General features: G+C 35.6%; 1 protein-coding gene across 1 annotated transcript in view; it reads right to left on the bottom strand.

Annotated features, from left to right (window-relative positions):
* The window catches only part of LOC150106392 (uncharacterized), a 264,780-nt gene that overhangs the window by 219,064 nt on the left and 24,946 nt on the right, over positions 1 to 20,770 (bottom strand). Inside the window, exon 2 of the mRNA XM_090392418.1 lies at positions 1,110 to 1,241. Within this exon, the coding sequence (XP_090248544.1) occupies positions 1,110 to 1,241 (132 nt within the window). The remainder of the gene's footprint in view (positions 1 to 1,109; positions 1,242 to 20,770) is intronic.

Here is a 20,770-nt window from a genome sequence, read left to right as displayed (position 1 = left end):
TGAAAGAGGTCATTTCTTTTATAGATGGAGCTAAGCCTCTTTGTATAAAGACTTAGCTCCATCAGGTATATATGTGCCTAGGAAGGACAAAGCCAAATCTTTTCATAGGAATCTTGATGCTCTTATGTTTGGGGATGAAATACACCTGTTTTAAATCAGGACAATCCAGTGTTTTCTGTAAGACTGATGGTAGTCTTCAGGAGAAGAACAAACTGAAATTTAAGGAATACATTAAGAGAAATGAGAGGACAATACAAGAGATTCATTCATTCATTTCGTATGGTGATTCAATGGCCATGAGCCCCTTTTACGGGGAGGTACACCACCTCAATCCCCTCCTATTTTTATCTGGGCTCGGGACCGGCATAGCTGACAATTCAGACCTATGGCTAGAGGGATTGTCTTAAGTATTCCTGACTGTATCTGTGTGTGTTCATAGGGCCAGTTTGCCTGCTTGAGGGATGAAAACCCCCAGATAAACTGGGGGAAAAACCCTGCTGTTCAAGCCCAAGACCGGCTAACTTGGCTATGGCTGAGGAAGATCCTTAAGCCCCTCACGTCGTCGACAGGAATCAAACCTAGGACACTCCTTCCCCAGGCATATGGTTATGAAACACATAGCCACTAGGCTAACCGTGCAGACAATACAAGAGATGATAGCAGTGATGAGAAGGATTCTGGCATGAGTTTCACTCTAAAACCTTAATCATGATACGTTATGACTACCATACAGATTTAATTAACAAGTTTTGAGGTGGATTTTGAAAAGATAATGGCTAAATTGGATCTCTGAAATGTTAGGTGTGAAGACAGAATGCCACCTGCACCGTCTGGTCTATAGAAGGAAAAATGGTGATAGTTAAAATGTATTAGTGAGTAAAGAATTTATACATAACTAATATAAAAGATATAGTGTGGAGGGAAAAGGATGTAAGCACACCTCACAAAACATTACTTTTCAATGCAAATTTGAAAGAAATTGCAAATAATCCAGCAGATCCTACACCTGGCACAGGAGCTTTGCACTTACTCTTGTCAATTAGGAAATTTTTTGATCACTTATTGTACATAGTTATTTTTAGAAATATCAGATATTATTAGATACTAACTTCTGACTTGAGAAGATTTATTTTATGTCTGGTTTCTGCTAAAATCTGTTGAATATGTTCTTCATATTCTTCTTTATTTTTCTGAATGGTTGCCTCCTGATCATCTATTTTAGTATTCAATGCACAGATAACCTATATTAAAGAAATTATTAATAATGATTATGCAATTTATTAAAAAACTTTTTCTAAATAACAGCTTAAACATATAAGAGAAAACTGAATAGAATTTATTACTCCTAGATATATTTCACTCAATATATCATAAGCTTCATTCAGGGAAAAGACAGAAGAACCGGCTACATTGATATTATGAACACAAGAATGAGTCATACAGCAGGTGTATTCTTCCATGTGTCTTGGTCGCAGATGTATAAGTAGGAGAAAACACTATTAGAGTTCCCAGAAAAGTAAGTATAATTGTGTAATTTAAAAAAAAAAAAAATTACAAACAATTAATAGCGATCACTTCCCAAAAGTTAGAAATAGGCATACAGTCTGTTTGATTAACATGGTGGTGTAGGGCTTCAACAATTCAAGAAATATATGATCAAATTTGAACCTCTGTAGTGTAGCATCTGATGAACACTGTGTGTCTAGCATTGATGGCATGAGAAGCAACACTTGAACTTTCTGATTCCAGAAATCTTATATAATTTTGATCAGTGGCACACTCAGGATTTAATCTTGGAGGGGGCTGAGCACTCAAGATTTAATTTGGGGGGGGGGGGGCGAGTTGAGTAAACAATTTCAGAATACACACTATGCATTGTATATGAGCTATGACTGAGCATCTGCAGTGATCGCCAATACATGATACCCAGTGATCTCCTCTGGCCCGGTGTGGGCAAATGAAGTAGTGCCTGAGCACTACTTCATTTGCTTTGCATTCACAGCGGCCAGGATTCCTGAGTACTATAGGGTATTAGCACCTTATGTGATCGGTAATTCATAAGTAGCATAGAAATAGAAGACATAACATAAATTTTAAAAAAATAATAATTTTAATTAGGAAAGTATTTTTGGAAGTGTTTTTTCCTTTTTCTTTTTTTTTGGGGGGGGAGGGGGGGGCAGGGCCTTGGCACACTTACCAAGATCACTGGTAAGTGTGCCAATGATTTTGGTAAGTTGGAAGTTGGCAAGAGCACTTACCAGGGCCTTGGCGCACTTATCAAGATCATTGGCGCACCCCTTCCTGGGTGTGCCAATGATCTTGATAGTCTTGGATTCTAATCATAGAGAACAGCTAGTCTGTCCAATGATAACAAGAACAGGGTGTCTGATAAACACTAGGCAAGGATAGGATAGAGGTAATAACATATCTTTGATAGGTGGTAAGAAAGAAGACAAATTTCCAGGCTGGTTTTAAGATAATATCTGTAAAATCCTTGTTACTTGTTCAGAAGTTCCTTTAAAATAGGATAGGCAAATCATTTTACTACCCAGATTAAGGATTCTTCACACATAATCTGTATACAATCTTCAAACCAATCTGTAAGTGCTCTTCTTTCTTACCACCTATCAAAGATATATTATCCTTGCCTGGTGTTTATCAAATACCCTGTTCTTTTCATCATTGCTACTTTGGACAAACTGGCCAATCTGCTATGATTAGAATCTAAGAACACCAAGATTATACAAGATTTCTGGAATTGGGAGGTTCAGGCCTTGCTTTTCATGGCCTGATACTAGACGCAGAGTTCACTGGAACCAAACCAAGATGCTGCACTACAGTGCGCTAGCGTCGCCGTAGCATGTGGCGGTGAATTTGAGCTGTGTAGAAGAAAGTGATTTTTAATCGGTGAATAGTCCGCTTTTTTCCCCGTTTTTCTACGTTTTTGAGTGCTAAATTGTTTCTCTGAATACGAGTGTACTTCAGTGGTTGTTTTTTGGAAGTTAGTTGCTGTCGCGATACAATATATGTTGGTACCGTCGGAATCGAACGCGTAACGGTGGAAGACAAAACGAAGCTAAGTTACTGTATTTAGTTATATTTCATTTATTAATTAAATGCTGTTACCCAGGTCCTGTGTGTGTGTGGGTAATGAATGGCAATGCTGTAGCCCATGAAGTTAACTGAGGCACGGCTGTTGCTGTTACTCCTCAAATAACATATATGAGCAAATGAGCGGCTCTGCTTGGTGGTGGAGTGAATTCTTCTCAGTGGTAGGATGAGAACTGAGGGGAACAATGCTGAGTTTTTGAAGTTTGACCTGTACTTAAACATTCAATAAAGGTCAAAACTGGTCTGGGTAGTGGCCCTTCCTTTAATGCATAGCATTATATATGTCCGCAAGGAGATGTGCTTCACATTATGGAAGATACTAAGACAAGTAGTGACGAGAGCATGGTCCATCTTTACCACGAGTTGCTTCAGGCGTAAACTTTGTTTGCTTACACTTGGATAAAGGATTAAACTAAATTTATTATTATATCAGAATCACCACAGAAACCAGAAGACCAGACCTGCACACAATAGTCCAAGTGAGGTCTTATCGCGGCCTTGTAAAGAGGCAAAGTGACATCCTTATCTTTAAATATGAAAGTTCGTTTCAACATTGCAATTATATTTTGAGTCGTATTTGCAATCTTTGCAACATGGCCCTGAACTTCAACTTGCTAACTACTAACGCTCCAAGATCTCTAGGCTGATCAGTTTCTTCTAGCATAATTCCATCAATATAATATCACATTCAATATCTAATCATGCCAAACTGCATGGCTTTGCATTTACTGACAGTCATTTTTCCATGCCCCTAATTCCATCTATTCAAATCATTCTGCAAGTACTGCAGCATTTCTGATTACCCTGCATCATCAGCAAATAGCTGTATATCACCTGTCAAATCCCTCAACATATAATTAATGTACAGATTGAATAAAAGTGGACCAAGGACTGATCCTTGTGATACACCACTAGTTACCTTAAATCTTACAGACTCACATCTTCTGTATACCACTTTTAGATATTTGTCAATCAGCCATTCTTATCTTTGCTGATATTTTATAATCCAAACCCATATTCTCCAGTTTATGAAACAGTCTTCCATGCTGTATTCTGTCAAAAGCCTTAGCAAAATCCAAAAGTATCATGATGTATCCATTTCCCCTGGTACCATTATTATAGAATGTGAGCAAGCTACTAAAACATGATCTTCCCTTAGTAAACCCATGTTGCTTATTGCAAAGTAGAGATTTACTGTCAACCCATTTCTGAATGCAAGCTGTAACTAATTTTTCCAGATTCTTCACCATCACTCCTGAGATACTGAATTGGTCAATAGTTGGATACATCGCTCTTTGTACCACCACCCTTGTGCAATGAGATTACCATACATTCCACAATGGGCATGGATGTTGTGATTGTCTATGAATATACTAGTGGTGGTGGTTGGCAGTTGATGGCATTGGTGTAGATGATGAAGGTAGTTGTGGTTAGTGGAGTAATGGAGACAGAGAATTGTATAGTAGGTGTCCTCCCTCAACGAGTCTTTGGACTCCCTGGAAGTGTTATGTAATAATAATAGTAATAATAATACATTCTTTCCACTCCTGTGGAATCTTCCTTGTTCTGAGAGTCAAATTATAGAGCCTGGTCAAAGGAATAGCCAGTTCAGCTGAATACTCTTAGCAACCATGCTGATATTCCATCAGTCCCTGTTCTTGATTTCTTAATCAATTTGCGCAACAGCTCTAATACTTCCTTTTCATACACCTGAGTTTCTTCATTCAGTGAGGAGGTAGCAGTGAACTCAATGTTGCATACAGAGGTTGCTAACTTTTAGCAAAATGGATACTCATTAGTTGAATAATCTCTTCTGCATCTGTCACCCTCATGCCATCTGCATTCAGAACAGTTATTCTTTCATATGCATTCTTTCTTTTACTTGCAGCATATCATAGAATTCTTGTGGGTTGTCTTTAGCTTGCAGAGCCAGTTTCTTTTCATACTCAGACTTAGCTTTCCATACAACATTACGGTATTTGTTCCACATCATCCATCACAATCTCTTGCTTAATAAGATTACACATCCATTTGACTCCTACCCTATATATTCTTCGAACTCTCAGGACACATTCTGATATTGTATCATTTAAGTATTTTTTAAATGCTTCCCATGCACTATCGATATCCTTCCCATCCAGCAACCGATACCATTGAATTGAAGTGAGTATACTCCTCAGTTGGTCATAATTTCTTGCTTTGTAATTCAGCATGTAACCTTTTCTGAATGGAAAATTCATAAACTTAGTCACTTCCCAAGTGAATACTGCATGATCACTGTCACCGACTGGAGGCAGAATAGTTACATCTTTAGCTAAAACACCCTCTGACATTATATTCAGATCTAACACTCTTTGACCTCTAGTTCCTTCCATCACATGCTCCGTGAGCAAGTTGTCTTGCAATAAATTCAGTTTCATTCTTCTCATGAGATTTTACTATTACCCATTCAACATTTCAGTAATTAAAGTCTCCCATTATGATTTCTCTTTTCATGCCCACTGTCTCTATTTGGTGATGCATTTGTTCATCACTAGCAACCAATCCACCAATTCTGTAACAACACCCCACTATGTTAGATTCATCGACACATGAAACACTGTTATACTGACTTATCAGTAGTTAAGTCATTAGTACCTACTACAATTATGATCTCGTTTACTTTTCTTTTCTGAATTGCTTGAATTATATTTTTAATTTTTATTTGCATATTAAACTACTTAAGGAATTTACAACGTACAAATGATATAAATTAAAATTAAACTTTAATCTATATTCCAATATTTCTGCAACGTGACGTTGCCATTTTCACAGGAACTTGAAATAAAGACACATGCATGCAGGCACTACACACAGTAACTGAGGACGAAGCAGTTGTTTCTCCTAAAAGTCCTGATGGTGCCCCCTAGCAGGCTATGTAAGTATTCTCGGCCGTTCGGCTGAAGGTCTTCTGATGTAAGTCTTGCAAATTTGGGGCAGTCTCATGCAGCCAAATTTGAGGTTCGGCATGTTTCTTAGGGCTAGGCTGATTCCATGAATAGCCTTTCAAATTTGAATTTACTATGGTGTATAACCGTGGCTTTCTTCCACCATATTCTGTGGCGAGTATCCAGAGCATGGTCTGCAAGACCAGAGTGGCTGAACTGGTGAAAACGGATGTAGTCCTTGTGTTCTGAAATTCTGATATTCGCTGTCCTGTCTGTTTGGCCAAAATAGGACAGCTTACAGCTGCAAGAGACCTGGTATACACCAGGTAGGTCTAAGGGAGGTGGTTGGTCTTTAGTGGAATGGAAAAGGGATGCCAACTTTTTATGTGGTCTGTAACAAGAGGTCAAGTTATGTTTTTTTAGGATTTTGGTAATTTTTTCCGAGGTGCCTCAGATGTAGGGAATGGTGATGGATTTAGAATAATCCTTGTTGTGAAGGGGGGGGGGGTTACACTCCAACATACTCACATAATGGTGGAATAAACATCAGCACTACTCTCAATAACCTTCCCCAGTTTTGCATCATCTGCAAACAATTGAATATTTCTTTGAATTTTAGTAACAATGTCATTGATAACTAACTGTCAATATTTTTAGTGAAAGAAAGACAACATATACTGTTATATTAATGTAATGTAACATTACTTAAATATAGGAAGTATTATTTAAGGTTTTTTTAATTAATATAACAGTATATGTCGTCTTTCCCTAAAAATTAACAGTTATGTATCACCAACGTATAAGTTTATCTACAAGAATGTCATTGATGTAAAGATTGAAAAGTAGTGGTTGCAGTGGAACTCCACTAGTAACTTTGCTTTTACTTGATACTGCCCTCCATACACAACCCTGTGATATCAAATAAACAACTGCCACTCCACCAATATCCAAACCCATATGCTGCAGTTTAAATATCAGTTTATCATATGGGACCCTATCAAATGCCTTTGCAAAATCTAAAAAAAAAAATTACAGTACCTCATATATGCATTTCCCTCACCAACCACTCTTGTTACTCTATCATCAAAGTTAACGAGATTACTGAAAGAAGAATGTGCCTAAACAAATCTGTGCTGCCCTTCACAGATTTCTGTCATCTGCCCGGTTTTGTATATGATCTCTTACCAATTTTCCTAAAACCTTAACAACTACAGAAGTAACACAAACTTATCTATAATTTGATAGAGATGCCTCCATTCTCCCACCACCATTATGCAATGCTTTCATTAAATAGCCAAGCCAAGGGAGTTGTTAGTTCTTTAGCACACTCCCTTAAAACTCATGGCAAAATTTCATCCAGCCCCACAACCTTGCTGACATCCAGAGTACTAAGTATTGTAAATACATCCACTTCACTTACTTCTAATCTGTCAACCCTCTCTATCCTCTTTGGCATAAGACTCACATCCCCAGAATGAAACACTCTAAATAAAGTAATCATTAAATAGCTCTACAAACATCATTCGCCTTGGTCAATAGACCACCTTTTTCATCTAGCAAGACCATTCATTTTAATTTTTTCACACGTGGTATACACTCTGCTACTGCTGTTAACAAATGGTCCTTAACTAGCTTCCATGCACCACTAACCTCTTTACCTTCTAATTCCTCGATTCATGGCACTGCCCCAAGTTGATTTCTAAGACTATTAAAATCACCTGCCTTATAATTCCACATAATTTCCTTTCTCTTGAAGCCTTTCACATGCCTCAGATAAATACCAAATGTCACTTTCACCAAGTGGAGACAAATATGACATTTCAGTCACCATCAAATCATCTGACACTATAATAAAATCCAAAACTCTTGTTCCCCCCCAATGCATGCTGTTTAAGAAACATTTGTCCATCAATAATTCCATGAAGTAAAAAATTGAGTTTCCTTAATACCCCAGTCTACTTTCTCGGTCCAATCTATATTTCCATAATTGAAATCACCCATAATAATCTCCTGCTGACCAAGCCAATTTGTCTTAACATTTCCTGTTTATTCTCCTCTACATTCCCTGGCTTATAGCAACATTCAACTATATATCTGATCCTGCCAACCTCTAATTCACACCATACACCCTTAAAGCCATGCGCATTATATCCCTCCTGGCTCTCTATCCTTAGAGCAGTGTTTCTCAAACTTCAGATATCCACAGACCCCTTCTTAAATTTTCATTATTACCAAGTACCAACTAATTAATTAAAAATAAATTAATAAATTAATTTATTAATTTAAAAAATTAAATATCTATTTTATTTGAATTTATATGTTCATGTAAACAAAAAATATGATTTATTTTTAATAGAACAAACTTTAAAAGAACCAACTTCTTCCTAGTTGGTTCTTTAGAGATGTCAGATGATGCACACTTATCAATTTCACTTGATCCAGATACAATATCAACATTTTCTTGTTGCTGACAGCTACTTGTATCTACTATGTTCCTCTCTTTTGCGCATTTTAAAAATCCAGTCTTTAACCAGTGATCCATATTTAAGAATTTGAAAGCTAAAAAAAATTACCGTATTTAACGAACAGGCCTTCAACAAATGGCTAGTGAAAGCAGAACTCGAAACAGACAGCAATGGTAGGCCAATAGAGATAAAGCAGCTATGAAGATGTTCATATGATTGGTGCGGTATTAACAAAAGATCACGCTACTAATTGACAAAGGCAAGCTGACAGTTCAGTTGAAATGCTAATTCTCTTCAACCGAATTCCTTATATAATATCTGAAACACATTCACTATATATTTCTTAGTTTTAACACGTTCACTCAAATAAAACCATATGTTGCCGGTGCACCATATGGTTTTGATTGTCTACTATACAGCATTTTATGTGGGAGGGGTCATGGGATTCATTAGTTAGTGCCAGTTGTCTCTAATTGCACTGTTTGTTGATAAACATATTACACACCCTGCAGATGTCTCTGTACCTTATTCAGTGATACAATAGGGACGTTTTACGATCTCAAACTTAAATTTTATTCCATGCGTTAATCGTGCATGGCCGAAAATTGCCATGGACCCCCTGAAAACCTTTCGTGGACGCCGGGAGTCTGCGTACCACACTTTGAAAAACACTGGTCTAGACACACTCCAAGAGTTCTTGAACCATCCCAACATTCAAGAATTAAATTTACTGCGGAGTTAGAAGTCAACGGTTGTCTTTCCTTTCTGGATGTCAAACTTTGTTTGACAAACTTAATATCTCTATATGCAGAAAACCTACCCACCAACAAATATCTTCATGCTTATTCTCGTCATTACTAATCCTAAAAACGAGGTATCGTTTCTACCTTGGGAACCCATGCACTCTCATTAGTCATGATGAACAAATTTCTGGAAACATACAAAGACGTACAGTTTCCTTTAACGATTTTTCAGAAAATGGTTATCATAAAAAGACTGTTTCAAAACGCCTCCTTAATCTACCTGCACCCACGTCGTGTTGAAGATAATGAAATGAAAGTTATAAGCTCTATTATATTATATATAATAGAAATCTGTTGACGTAAACATGTCAACAGACTTCAAGAAACACGTGAACTACAGCTGAAGATTGTTGCCTTTGAAGAAGTGGGCTCTTCCTAAAGAATAGGGATGGGTTGAAAGATTATTCGGAAGAGAAATTGTGAACACGTGAACAGGGCCGATCCTAGGAATTTTTTTCGCTCCATGCAATAGCATATTTTGCCGCCCCTTCCCCCTAAAGAAACTCTTTTAATCACGTCTTAAAAGCCATGATATTAAGCTAGGCTTCAACATGTCTGATCATAAATTCTAAATAGTAGCATTAGCCAATGAAATTTCATAAATTAATGAAAAATTATCATAAACTATATTCTTTACAGAAAGAGAGAGAGAGAGAGAGACACTTAACTCTTTACCAGTGGAATTTTGTTCTGAAAATGCGAATCTGTATAGGTAATTAAAATCAAGCGAACACGAGTATACTCAGTATACTCGTCAAACGCAGAGTAAATGCACCCGCTGTGAATTTTAATTAAATTATAACAAAGTGGTAATTATGAAAAGATTGGTTATTTGAAGAATCAATAATTTTTGTGTTCCAAAATTCATTAATATTACAAATACTATCAACACAACCTAGAAAAATCTTGTTTTGATAATGTATTACTTTTAACTTACATGTAAGTAATGCTCATCACGTCATGTAGAATGAAGAACTGCTAAATCACAAACATAACTATGGTAAATGTGTATTTTTTTTTAATTTAAGAACACGTGTCATGTCTTTCATATTCGCAAAATTACAAATAAGGCCAGTGTAGTCTACTTTCTGACATTTTCATGTTCAATTGAAATCATGACAAGACCTTCCAAATGAGTTTCGGCCATTGTAGAATGTAAATAAGTTTTAATAAGCTTTAGTTTTGAAAGACTAAGCTCGCCGCTTGCAACTGTTACTAGTAATGACAGTAATATTCTTAAGGCTACTGAAATATTAAGAGCAAAGTTATTTTCAAGTATATAATGTTGCACTTCAACTGGCAGCGTATTTTCTGGTACAAAGTACTCTCAATTCATCAAATAGCTCAATGGCATCAATGTCTCTATTTTCTTGATGCTTTAGAATCGGAAATAAATGTGCAAGATAGAAGAGAAGATGTTCTGCTATTGTCACGTCGTCTGATATTAACACTGACAGTGCGATGTTAAACGCAACCATAATGCTACATTATTTTAAAAATTATGATTTTAAAAAAATATACAGTAGAATGAAGTTTTATTATGTAAAAATTTAACTAACGACATCCTGAGTCTGGTTTCAACAGAGAAGGAATCAATGACTTTTTTTATGATTTCTTTTCGTATAGTTTAGGCCAATTTTGCCCCCCCCCCCCCCAAAAAAAAAAACTTGCCTTCCCGTGCAAATGCACGTGTTGCACCGTCGGTAGAGATCTGAAGATTCTTCAGATCTGAAGCTTGACACTAAATGTATGTTGACCAGATAGCAGCTGATCTTGCTCTTGGTTTTCGGAAGAAAGTGGAGGAATGGTTGTAGCCAAGAGGTTCAGCAGAACATTGTCTATGGAAATACCTACAAAAAAGATGTAATATCGATACAATCTGTCCACACAAATTGTCTGACTGAAACAAAATTTGTAACGGCTTAACAAAAATTGCTGTTTTTCAAATTTGTGTAAAATAAAATCCATCCAGCGTGGGTAGGAACTAATGAGCAAAATGAATCTTAGGAGTGCTTTTTTCCTTTTGCATGCTGCGAAAAGCATCTCACTATACATTTGGAGAAAATACCTAAAAATAACATGGTTCAAAGAAAAGTGCGCGTCCATAAGATTCTGCTTCAAAGCCGAAACGCTATGTGAAAACATTTCGCAATTTTAAAACTTGCTTTCGAACATCAAACTGATTAATCGGTGGAACTCAAACATGTGATTTTTCAAGCTCAGAAGTGGAGTGATGTCTGTTGATTATGCTGAAAGTTGAAGACGTCCATCAACGAACAAAATAGATGAAAATATCATACAGATCAAGGAACTTGTCCGTGTAAACAAACAATGCATCACTAACAAAAACTGAACGTGAACCGAAAAGCATTACACTACTAGAGATTGGTTTCTCTACCAAAGCAATGCTTCCCTCTCCTTTAACTTCCACTCTACTTTTTTGTGTGCAAAAATTTCTGGTCACAAATAGCACAATTTATCTGGCACAATGCAGCTTTTTCCAAAACGTAACTCAGCACAGAAGAAAGAGATATGTCATTTATCATCATGGAGGGGGCGAAGCGAATTGTAAAATACTCAATACGCTCAAACAGGACCACTGAAAATGTTTTCAACAAAACAATGGCGCGAATACCACCCTGAATTCCCCCAAGTCAGTCTAGGGAAACTACTTCGAATGGAAAAATAGCAAGTAAATGACGTTATCTTAGGAGGGGCAAAAAAATAAGAATCCTAATTTTTTTTTAATCGCATCTCCTCTTATTTGGGGGTGGGGGGGGCTAGAAAAGTTTCATAATTTTGATGGTTCAAAATTATGTGACGATTCTTTACTGTGATCTGGATCGCACAGATGGCTCCAGAACAACGAGATCGTAGTTGTATTACCGCTATTTGCCTGATGTGCCTCACATATAACTGATTCTCGTGTGAGTGGCATGAGTCATGATGCATATTAACAATATAACCGTATAAAAATGATTTGTGTTAGTATTGATATTGTTTAATTGTTACGTGAAAAGTGTATTAGTTTCTAAGAAGATTGATAACAAAATGTCTGAAAAAAGTGTTCTCGTATTTGCGATGTAAAATGTGACAATATCTACAGTTTTATGCTGGCATGATTTAATAATTTACTTATTATATGATAGTGTCAGTTTCGATTAATTTATCGCATTTAATAAAAAAATTAATAAAATATAAACTGTCTCCTAAAAAGTGCTAGACAAACTTGAGGCCGCATTTATTTGAATGTGCTTTAGACTAAAACATTGTGCGAATTTACATCTTGAGTGCTTCTGAAACATCTCAGTTCAAAACTGTTTTAATTTTTGATCCGGGATTAATTTTCCCAGTAGAAACTGTCCACGACAGAAATAGTTACGAACTAAATGAGCAACACAGAAGGATAAAATATTCATATTTCTCATCCTAGTAAAACATACTTAAATTATCTTTGAGCTATAAAACTAAAGCACTGAAGAGTTTACGCCGTATACAACCGTCGGCAGCAGTTGCGTCATGCTATAATAATTCAAACTACTACTACTACTACTAGTCTTTGACTTCCTATACTACTAAGAAACTCATTCTGATTCTGAACGATATGTGATGTGACAATACTGCTCACGAAAACATCCGATTTTCGGTGATGTTAATCCGAGTAGCTGTTTTCGAGTATTGTGCGTAAAAACAGACAGTCATGGATGCACTTTTGAAACATAGAGATGCAAACAGCTATTCACCTCAGGTATTCACAAGAAAGCACAGAATGATATCCTGTGCGATTAATCAACTTCTGTGATACCGTATATAAAACGAACAAATGCGTGAAATATGTATAATGAAATTGGAGAACAGAAAATCAATTTTATCTTAAATGCCATGTGGTTTATCGAAATACTAAAAGCCAATTCGAATCCCAGTAAAAAATGAAAACAATAAACTCACCCAAGTATCTTTTAAACTTCTTGCTGTCAATCCTGAAAATCGGAAAATTCTATAAATTAATTATTATGATTTCATTCTACTGAGAAATACTTCTAGCTTTCGTACAGTCCAAACACAAGTGCGATACAAAAACTATTTATCACAGTCACATGAATTATCTCGTGCAGAAAACAGGTCAGAGGGCTGTAGTAACGCGATTCACAGTTTATTTTCAAATTAGGACCTCGTCCATCATGTGCGTGTTGGTTATCCGTTTACTGCGAAGTAATTCAAATGTCCCAGATTAGGCAGATGGTTACACTCTCATGATTACAAACGCACCGTCAGCCTAACTGAAATGTTGGTTATACGTCAAACTACGAATAAAATCTGCTTTCTAAGGTCAAGAAGGGTAAGTAGCTAAGTATAGTATGTAGGTTATATTTATATTAGCAAACGTATGCACGTGTCATTTCTGACACGTGCATACGTTTATTGAAATTATTACCTATTTCAACATTTTACAGGCAAGGATCCAGCTATTTTTTCAAACAACACATTGCTCATTGCTATGGCAGTTATTTGATGGATTGCAGGATACACTGATTATTTTATGGGACTCCTTTCTTTTCAAAACTTGCATTAGACGTCATGTTGTTGTGGATAACAGAACTGTCTCTGTTTATTTAAATTTAAAAAAGTCGTTTTTTTTTTTTTGTTGTTGCTGTATGCAAATCGCAGTTTTTCCTCCATTTAGTGAGCAACACAGAAATACAAATACCGCAGTGGGAGCAATGAGGCTTGTGTGAAAACCAATAAATATAAGTGAATGTATAAAATAATAACTGAACGAATTCTGATACGAGGTGTTGGAGATAGAGTTTGGGTCGCTGTTATTTTGCGTCCTGTCAGTGCGTAATAATACAGGAAAACAGCTGCATGTGTTTAAATGCAAATACAAATACTGCTCCTTATAAACACATTCAACTACAGAGACAAATTAGTAATGATTATATTCTTTCTCTATGATTAAAATCTCTGTGATCTAAAAAATCGATGACTAAAAACTACATGCTAGGAACATCTTATGTCAGTTAGGAAACCGTACTTAAAGTGCGCAATTAGTGAGCCCTTTGTTGGGACACTTGTTCCTTCCGAACTTCGACATTTATGCTACCCTGAGCGCATTTAAGGTAAGCGTGCCTATCCTCCCGCTACACTGAACAGTCATGCCCACACCAGTGTTGTTATGGTATTAAAACTAGTGTCTCCCATGGATACACCGTTAAATTATAATAGTTATATATTACTAGGGGGGGGCTCCCCCTGGCGCATACGGCGCCCAACCCCCGAGTTCCGGACTGGTAGGCCGGTCCCCCTTGAATTCTGATGACTCGAATTTTGAAGACTCGAAAGGGGGATTCCCCCTCGGTGCATACGGCGCCCCCCCCCCCCGAGTTCCGAACTGGCAGGCCGGTTCTCCTTGAATTCCGATGACTCGAATTTTGAAGACTCGAAAGGGGGGGTCCGCTCCTCATACCATCGACTGGACACAGATTTCATTGGAACCGTACTACCAAAATACTACGCTACAGGAGGTTCAAATTTGATCGTCTAATTTTTGAACACTGTGTGAAGCATTATGCTACCGTTCTAATCTTAATCAGACAAACTATATGCCTATTTCTAATTTTTGGGAAGTGATTGCTGTTAATTGTTTATAATTTTTATATTTATTTATTTATTTATTATTTTCAAATTAATTAATTAATTATACATCTATTCCCACTACTCTGAGCTCTAATAGTGTTTTCCGCTACTGGATAGCTGCGACAGAACATGATATTATATTATATCCTGATATTATACGTATGCTGTATGACTCATTCTTGTATTCAGAATTTAAATGCTGTTACCAGACATCTTCTCCCTGAAAGAAGCTCATGAAATATAGAGTAGTAATAAGTTATATTTAGTTTTCTCTTGCACGTGTGAAGCCGTTATTTAAAATAAAAATATTAAAAAAAAGAGCATATTTATAGTATTAGATTTGTTTTTGTTTCCAGCTGCTCAGAGAAATAGAATAAACTTTTTTTTTGTCTCATCTTATGCCAATAACAAATACATCGTGCTGGTTGCAACAAGTCAAGATTCTGTGGACACCCATTAAGAGATTGCACTCATGAGTACATACAAACAATTTCAGCGAATTATAGCGAACCTTATTATGTATAATTTTTTGAATTAGTGAACTGTTTTGCGTAGTTTATCATTGGCTACTGTTACTATGATAACATAAAAATAGAAAAGTGATGCTAGTGAATCTGTTTCAAACAAAATTAAATTCACAATATCTAAAAATTTAGATTTCGTTAGCAGACTATGAATAGCATTTAAGGTTGTGAGAGAAGGTAATTATCATGACTATGTAGTAGGAAGAGAATGGACAAATGCACTGAGCCATGGCGTAGGACAGTATTGATAGAGTCTGAAGAGAGGATACAGTTGAAGTAAGTTCTAGACGTTTAATAGAGATATGCGCGTTAGACACAGCATAATTTTTTCTTTTTTAATAACGGCTTCACACATGTAAGAGAAAACTAATTTTAAGTTATTACCCCTATATATTTCGCTCGATATGTCATGAGCTTCATTCAGGGAGAAGACAGAAGAACTAAAAACAACATTTAAATTCTGAATACAACATACAGGATGCGTATAACATACGTGTCTCGGTCGCTGTTGTACAGTAGGAGGAAACACTATTAGTATTCAGATACGTATTCAGAGAGATATGTATACTTGTTTAATAAAAATTATAAACAACAGAAATTATTAATTTATTAACCGGGCAGACTATGCCTTAGTTTTGGGAAGTGATTGCTGTTATTTGTTTATAATTTGGTCGGATAAGGAGGGGGGGAAAACACTAATTAAACCATGAAAATAGGCATAGAAATTATGCAGTTCATCTCATTCGGTGTCATTGAAGTACCAGGGGGACATTGGGCTGAGCTATGCTGCGTTTCAGTTGAAAAGAAACTAACTTGCAGGAACAAATAAGTTATTTTCCCACTTTAAGACAAAAACGATAAGACCGCATTTGGACTATGCTCAGATATGGGTACAGATCAGAGTGGTTAATAAAATTAAAATGCTGGTACAGGCTGCAGATGAAAGCAGGGAAGTGTGGCATTCCTTGCCATACTTCCCTGCTTTCATTTAAAGAGGGGATTCTAAATTTAGTCATCCTGGCAAATGTCAATCTAACTAATGCACATATATCGCCCTTCTTATGGAAAAAATCGCGCAGAACGTAATTTGGACAGTTGAGAGCGGAGCGCAGTTACTGAAATGCTGACTGAGACTCTATGAGAAACAACAGAACAGGATTTGTTGCATTTAAGTGGTTTACACAGACCGTATTTTTCGCCTTATAAGACGCACTGTTGTATTTGACGCATCACATTTTTCATGTCAAATATTTGGAAATAAAATATTCTTTGCAGTATAAAACGCACGAATTATGCACAAAGTTTTCATGTAAATATTAGTTTTGTATTTTAAATTTTAATACATGTATTATCTGTTTATTTTCCATGATATTTTCGTTTTTGCACGTATGCATAAATCATTTCTCTTCATAAATTTAAAGCAATTTTTTCTGTAGGCGAGGCCCAAAATGCCGCTCTGCTGTCCTATTGCCATACTTTTTTTGCGTACTCAATCACACTACGCTTAAACACAATCGTATAGCTATGTCTGTGCTTCATAGAATCCATGGGTTATAAAAAATATATATATATAATAATGAATCGATTACTAGTTTAAATGCATGACTGTTAACTACCGTGCAACTATTCAAACTGATCACGCATTACTGACAAGCGATGACGTACCGTAACTGCACATATATAAAAATACTTCGGTGTATAAGACGTACCGATCTATAAGACGCATCCTAATTTTCAGATAAATTTGAAAAAAGCGCATCTTATAAGGCGAAAAATACGTAATTTAAATTTAAATTGAGAATACAAATATTAATAAATCAGTAGATGTAAAAGTCTTTTTTTAAAACAGATTTTTGTTGATTTTCTGTTTTATGTTGATATTTATAAATTTTTATAGGTTTGTTGTTGTTTTATGATTTTTTTCTACATGTTTTGGATATATTTTTATTTGCACCAGATCCATTATTTGTGATATTGCTTCTAATAAAATAGGGCACTGGTGTTTCACGGGTAATAAAAGTCATCTACCACCACGTATGCCGAAGAATTTATTAAATAAACCGGAAACAATAAAAGACAATAACAAACAACGAATGGAAGAAACATAGCTCTTAAAGATGCTATAGATGAAAATGCAGAAAACTGCATTTAATAGACATCTACCATGATAAATCAAATGTACATCAGTATATGAAGAATATAACCATGCCTCCATTATAAGTTTATATTAACTATAAAAACTATACTATATGAAATAGGGTATATTCATATACCCTATTTCTGGATTTAAAATTGGAGGAAGGCAAGTGCGGAGGCCTAAAGTAGCAACCCTACCACAGAACTACCCACGGGGAATTTGTCACTTTTAAGCAGATTCGGACAGTAAAAAATAAAACGACAAAATATAATAACTATAGCTTTGGAATAACTTATAAAGAAATGGAATTAGACACAATATTAAATACAAGTGGATTTAAAACCAATAATTACAGAAACAAGACGAAATTAAAAGATGCCACGAAAACTGATGAACTATGATTTTATATATACAGTAGTGACTGAAGGACGCAAGCAAGAATTATGATTTCATTTCATAAATCTATTTTAAACAGTATCGGATAAATTACTACCAGTATTGGAACAAAGGAATAACAGAAGTTAAATTAAAAATAAACAGATACGCTGCTTAACAATAATTGGATTATTATTATTATTATTATTATTATTATTATTATTTTATATTAGATTTCACAGTCATAAAGGAACAAGAAACATGAAATATAATGAAATGTTTAACAACGAAGACAACTGACAAAATAATTTTGAAAAATTCGAAAAGACGAAAATCTTTTTCGTCTTTTCGCCAACTTATATATGGCATGGATTGATTGCCAGAAATCATTTGACTCTTTGCACATAGCTGGATTTAAAAATGTTTAGAAATTTTTGAGTGAATAAAAACATCAAAAAAATTCCTAACAGCTGTCATGACCACTTCGAAAACTCAGTTTCGAAAACGGAGATAATCTGGATACAGTGAATATCGAGAGAGGAATATTTCAAGGTGGCTACTCACTATCAAACATTCATTCTACATAAAATTAGCTTTGGATATCAAACATGAAAGCAAGCAGAAAAATTATCTCATTTGCTATACATGAATGACCTCAAGCTATACAGAATATCATCCAGAGAAACTAAGTCACTGCTCAATACAGTCCGAATCTTCAGTGAAGACATTTGTATGGAGTTTGAATTTGAGAAATGTGCAACACTCTGCATAATTCAAGGGAAAATAACAGGCAACAAAAGAATCACATTTGCAGATAAAAGGAAAACTAAGAACGTGCCACAGCACGAATCCTATAAATATATAGGAATTCTTGAGGCAGACGCCATTTAAGTTCAGAAGTTAAAAAGAAAACAGTCTGTAATATCTGAAAAGAGTTTAAAAAGTTCAAAAGTACAAGCTGAATGGACAGGACCATCCCTGTAATCAGATACACAGCAGGGATAATTGACTGGACACAAACCGATTTGGATGCAGCTGATCGTAAAACACGAAAATTAATGGCAGTGAATCATACCTTGCACCCATGCAGTGATGCGGATCGATTATACATAGCCAGGAAAAATGGAAGACGTGGTCCTTTGCTAGTAAAGCAAACAGTAGAAGAAGAAAAGCGAGCGTTGAATAATTACATCAAGGAAAGCACAGAAAAGATGTTAACAGAAGTTTACAAAGAAGAAGTAGTGAATGTAGTAGATTTCAAAAAGCAGTACAAGGAGAAGGAAATGGCAAAAATATCAGAAGGTTAGAAAAATAAAGCACTCCATGGTCAATATTTGAAAGATATCAAAGAGAAAGTTGAGAGTTGCTTAACTTGGAGATGACTTCAGCAGGGCAGCATCAAGAAAGAGACATGAGGTGTGATACTTGCTTCTCGTGAACAAGCACTACAAACAAATGCAATAAAGGCGAAGATTGAAAAGATCTGTTATGATAGCACATTCCGACTGTGTACAGAGATAAAGAAACAGTGGCCATCTAATTAGTTCTTGCAGCAAGATTGCCCATACAGACTATAAACAAAGGCATGATCGGATAGCAAAAGCTGTACACTTGATCACGTGCAGGAATTATGGTTTCCCAACTTGCAAAATCTCTTGGAAAACACGCAGTTGACAAAGTTATTGAAAATGAAAATGCGAAGATATTATGGGACTTTAAAATTCAGACAGAGAGATATCTTGAACATAATATGCCAGACATCACTGTAGTCGAACAACATGTGCAGTTTATTGATGTGACTCTACTATCCCCTGGTATTGCCACATCAATAGAAGAAAATGCGTATGAAAAACTGACGAAGTATAGAGATCTGGAGATTAAAATCCAACGACTTTGGAGCAAGAAAGCAACAACAGCTCCAATTGGCATAGAAGCGCTAGGAGCAAAATCAAGAACATTTATGAAACATCTGGAAAACTTGAGCTTTCCAGATATAACACCATCTCAACTCCAGAAAACTGTACTTTTAGGGACATCTCACATTTTACGAAGATATCTAGTCGATTTCCAGGCCTTTGGATAAGGCCCGAATTGGACTCATTTGCCAGTCAAAGATTATTATTATTATTATTTGTCGATTTTTAATTATTACTGTGAAAAGTAAAATGAATGCATTTAGCATTATCTATTGCATGTTAACAAAAAAGTAATTGTTAAGGTGAATTGTGAATAAAAATAAATTGTAAAATTAAAATGTGAATGACAAAATGCAAAAATAGCTGTTTAACTGTTTTAACGTAAAACTGTAAATTGTTTTTGTTAGGATCACTATTAATTTTAACATTAGTTATAGTATTACATTGTCCTAATCATAACAATTTTAATCACATGTAACAAAGTGCACCCAACACTCATGTAATTTCTTTGAAAGATAATAAACGTTGGTAAAAATATTATTATTATTATTATTATTATTATTATTATTATTATTATTATTATTATTATTATTATTATGTGTAGCCTTTCTGCTTTCTATGGATGTATTGTACTAACTGTGCTGGTACCATACTTCTTGTTTTAGTATTTGATAACTGTTCAGGTGTTGTAAGTTATGTGGAAGATAGTTCATCAGAGTGAGCATGAAGTGCAACAAATGCCTGAAGTATCTACTCCGAAGGAAATTACAAAACGTGTAGAACATGCCTTTGAAATCTGTACTTTACATGTTCTGGTCTTTCCAAATCCACCTGGCAGCGTGATTCCAATGCGAAACGTGAAATATGAAAATGTT

This window comes from Typopeltis vanoorti, chromosome 5 (assembly GCF_054136105.1).
Source record: "Typopeltis vanoorti isolate ZY-2024b chromosome 5, IOZ_Tvanoo_1.0, whole genome shotgun sequence".
Classification (NCBI taxonomy): Eukaryota; Metazoa; Arthropoda; class Arachnida; order Uropygi; family Thelyphonidae; genus Typopeltis; species Typopeltis vanoorti.
This window is presented reverse-complemented; position numbering and strand designations above follow the sequence as displayed.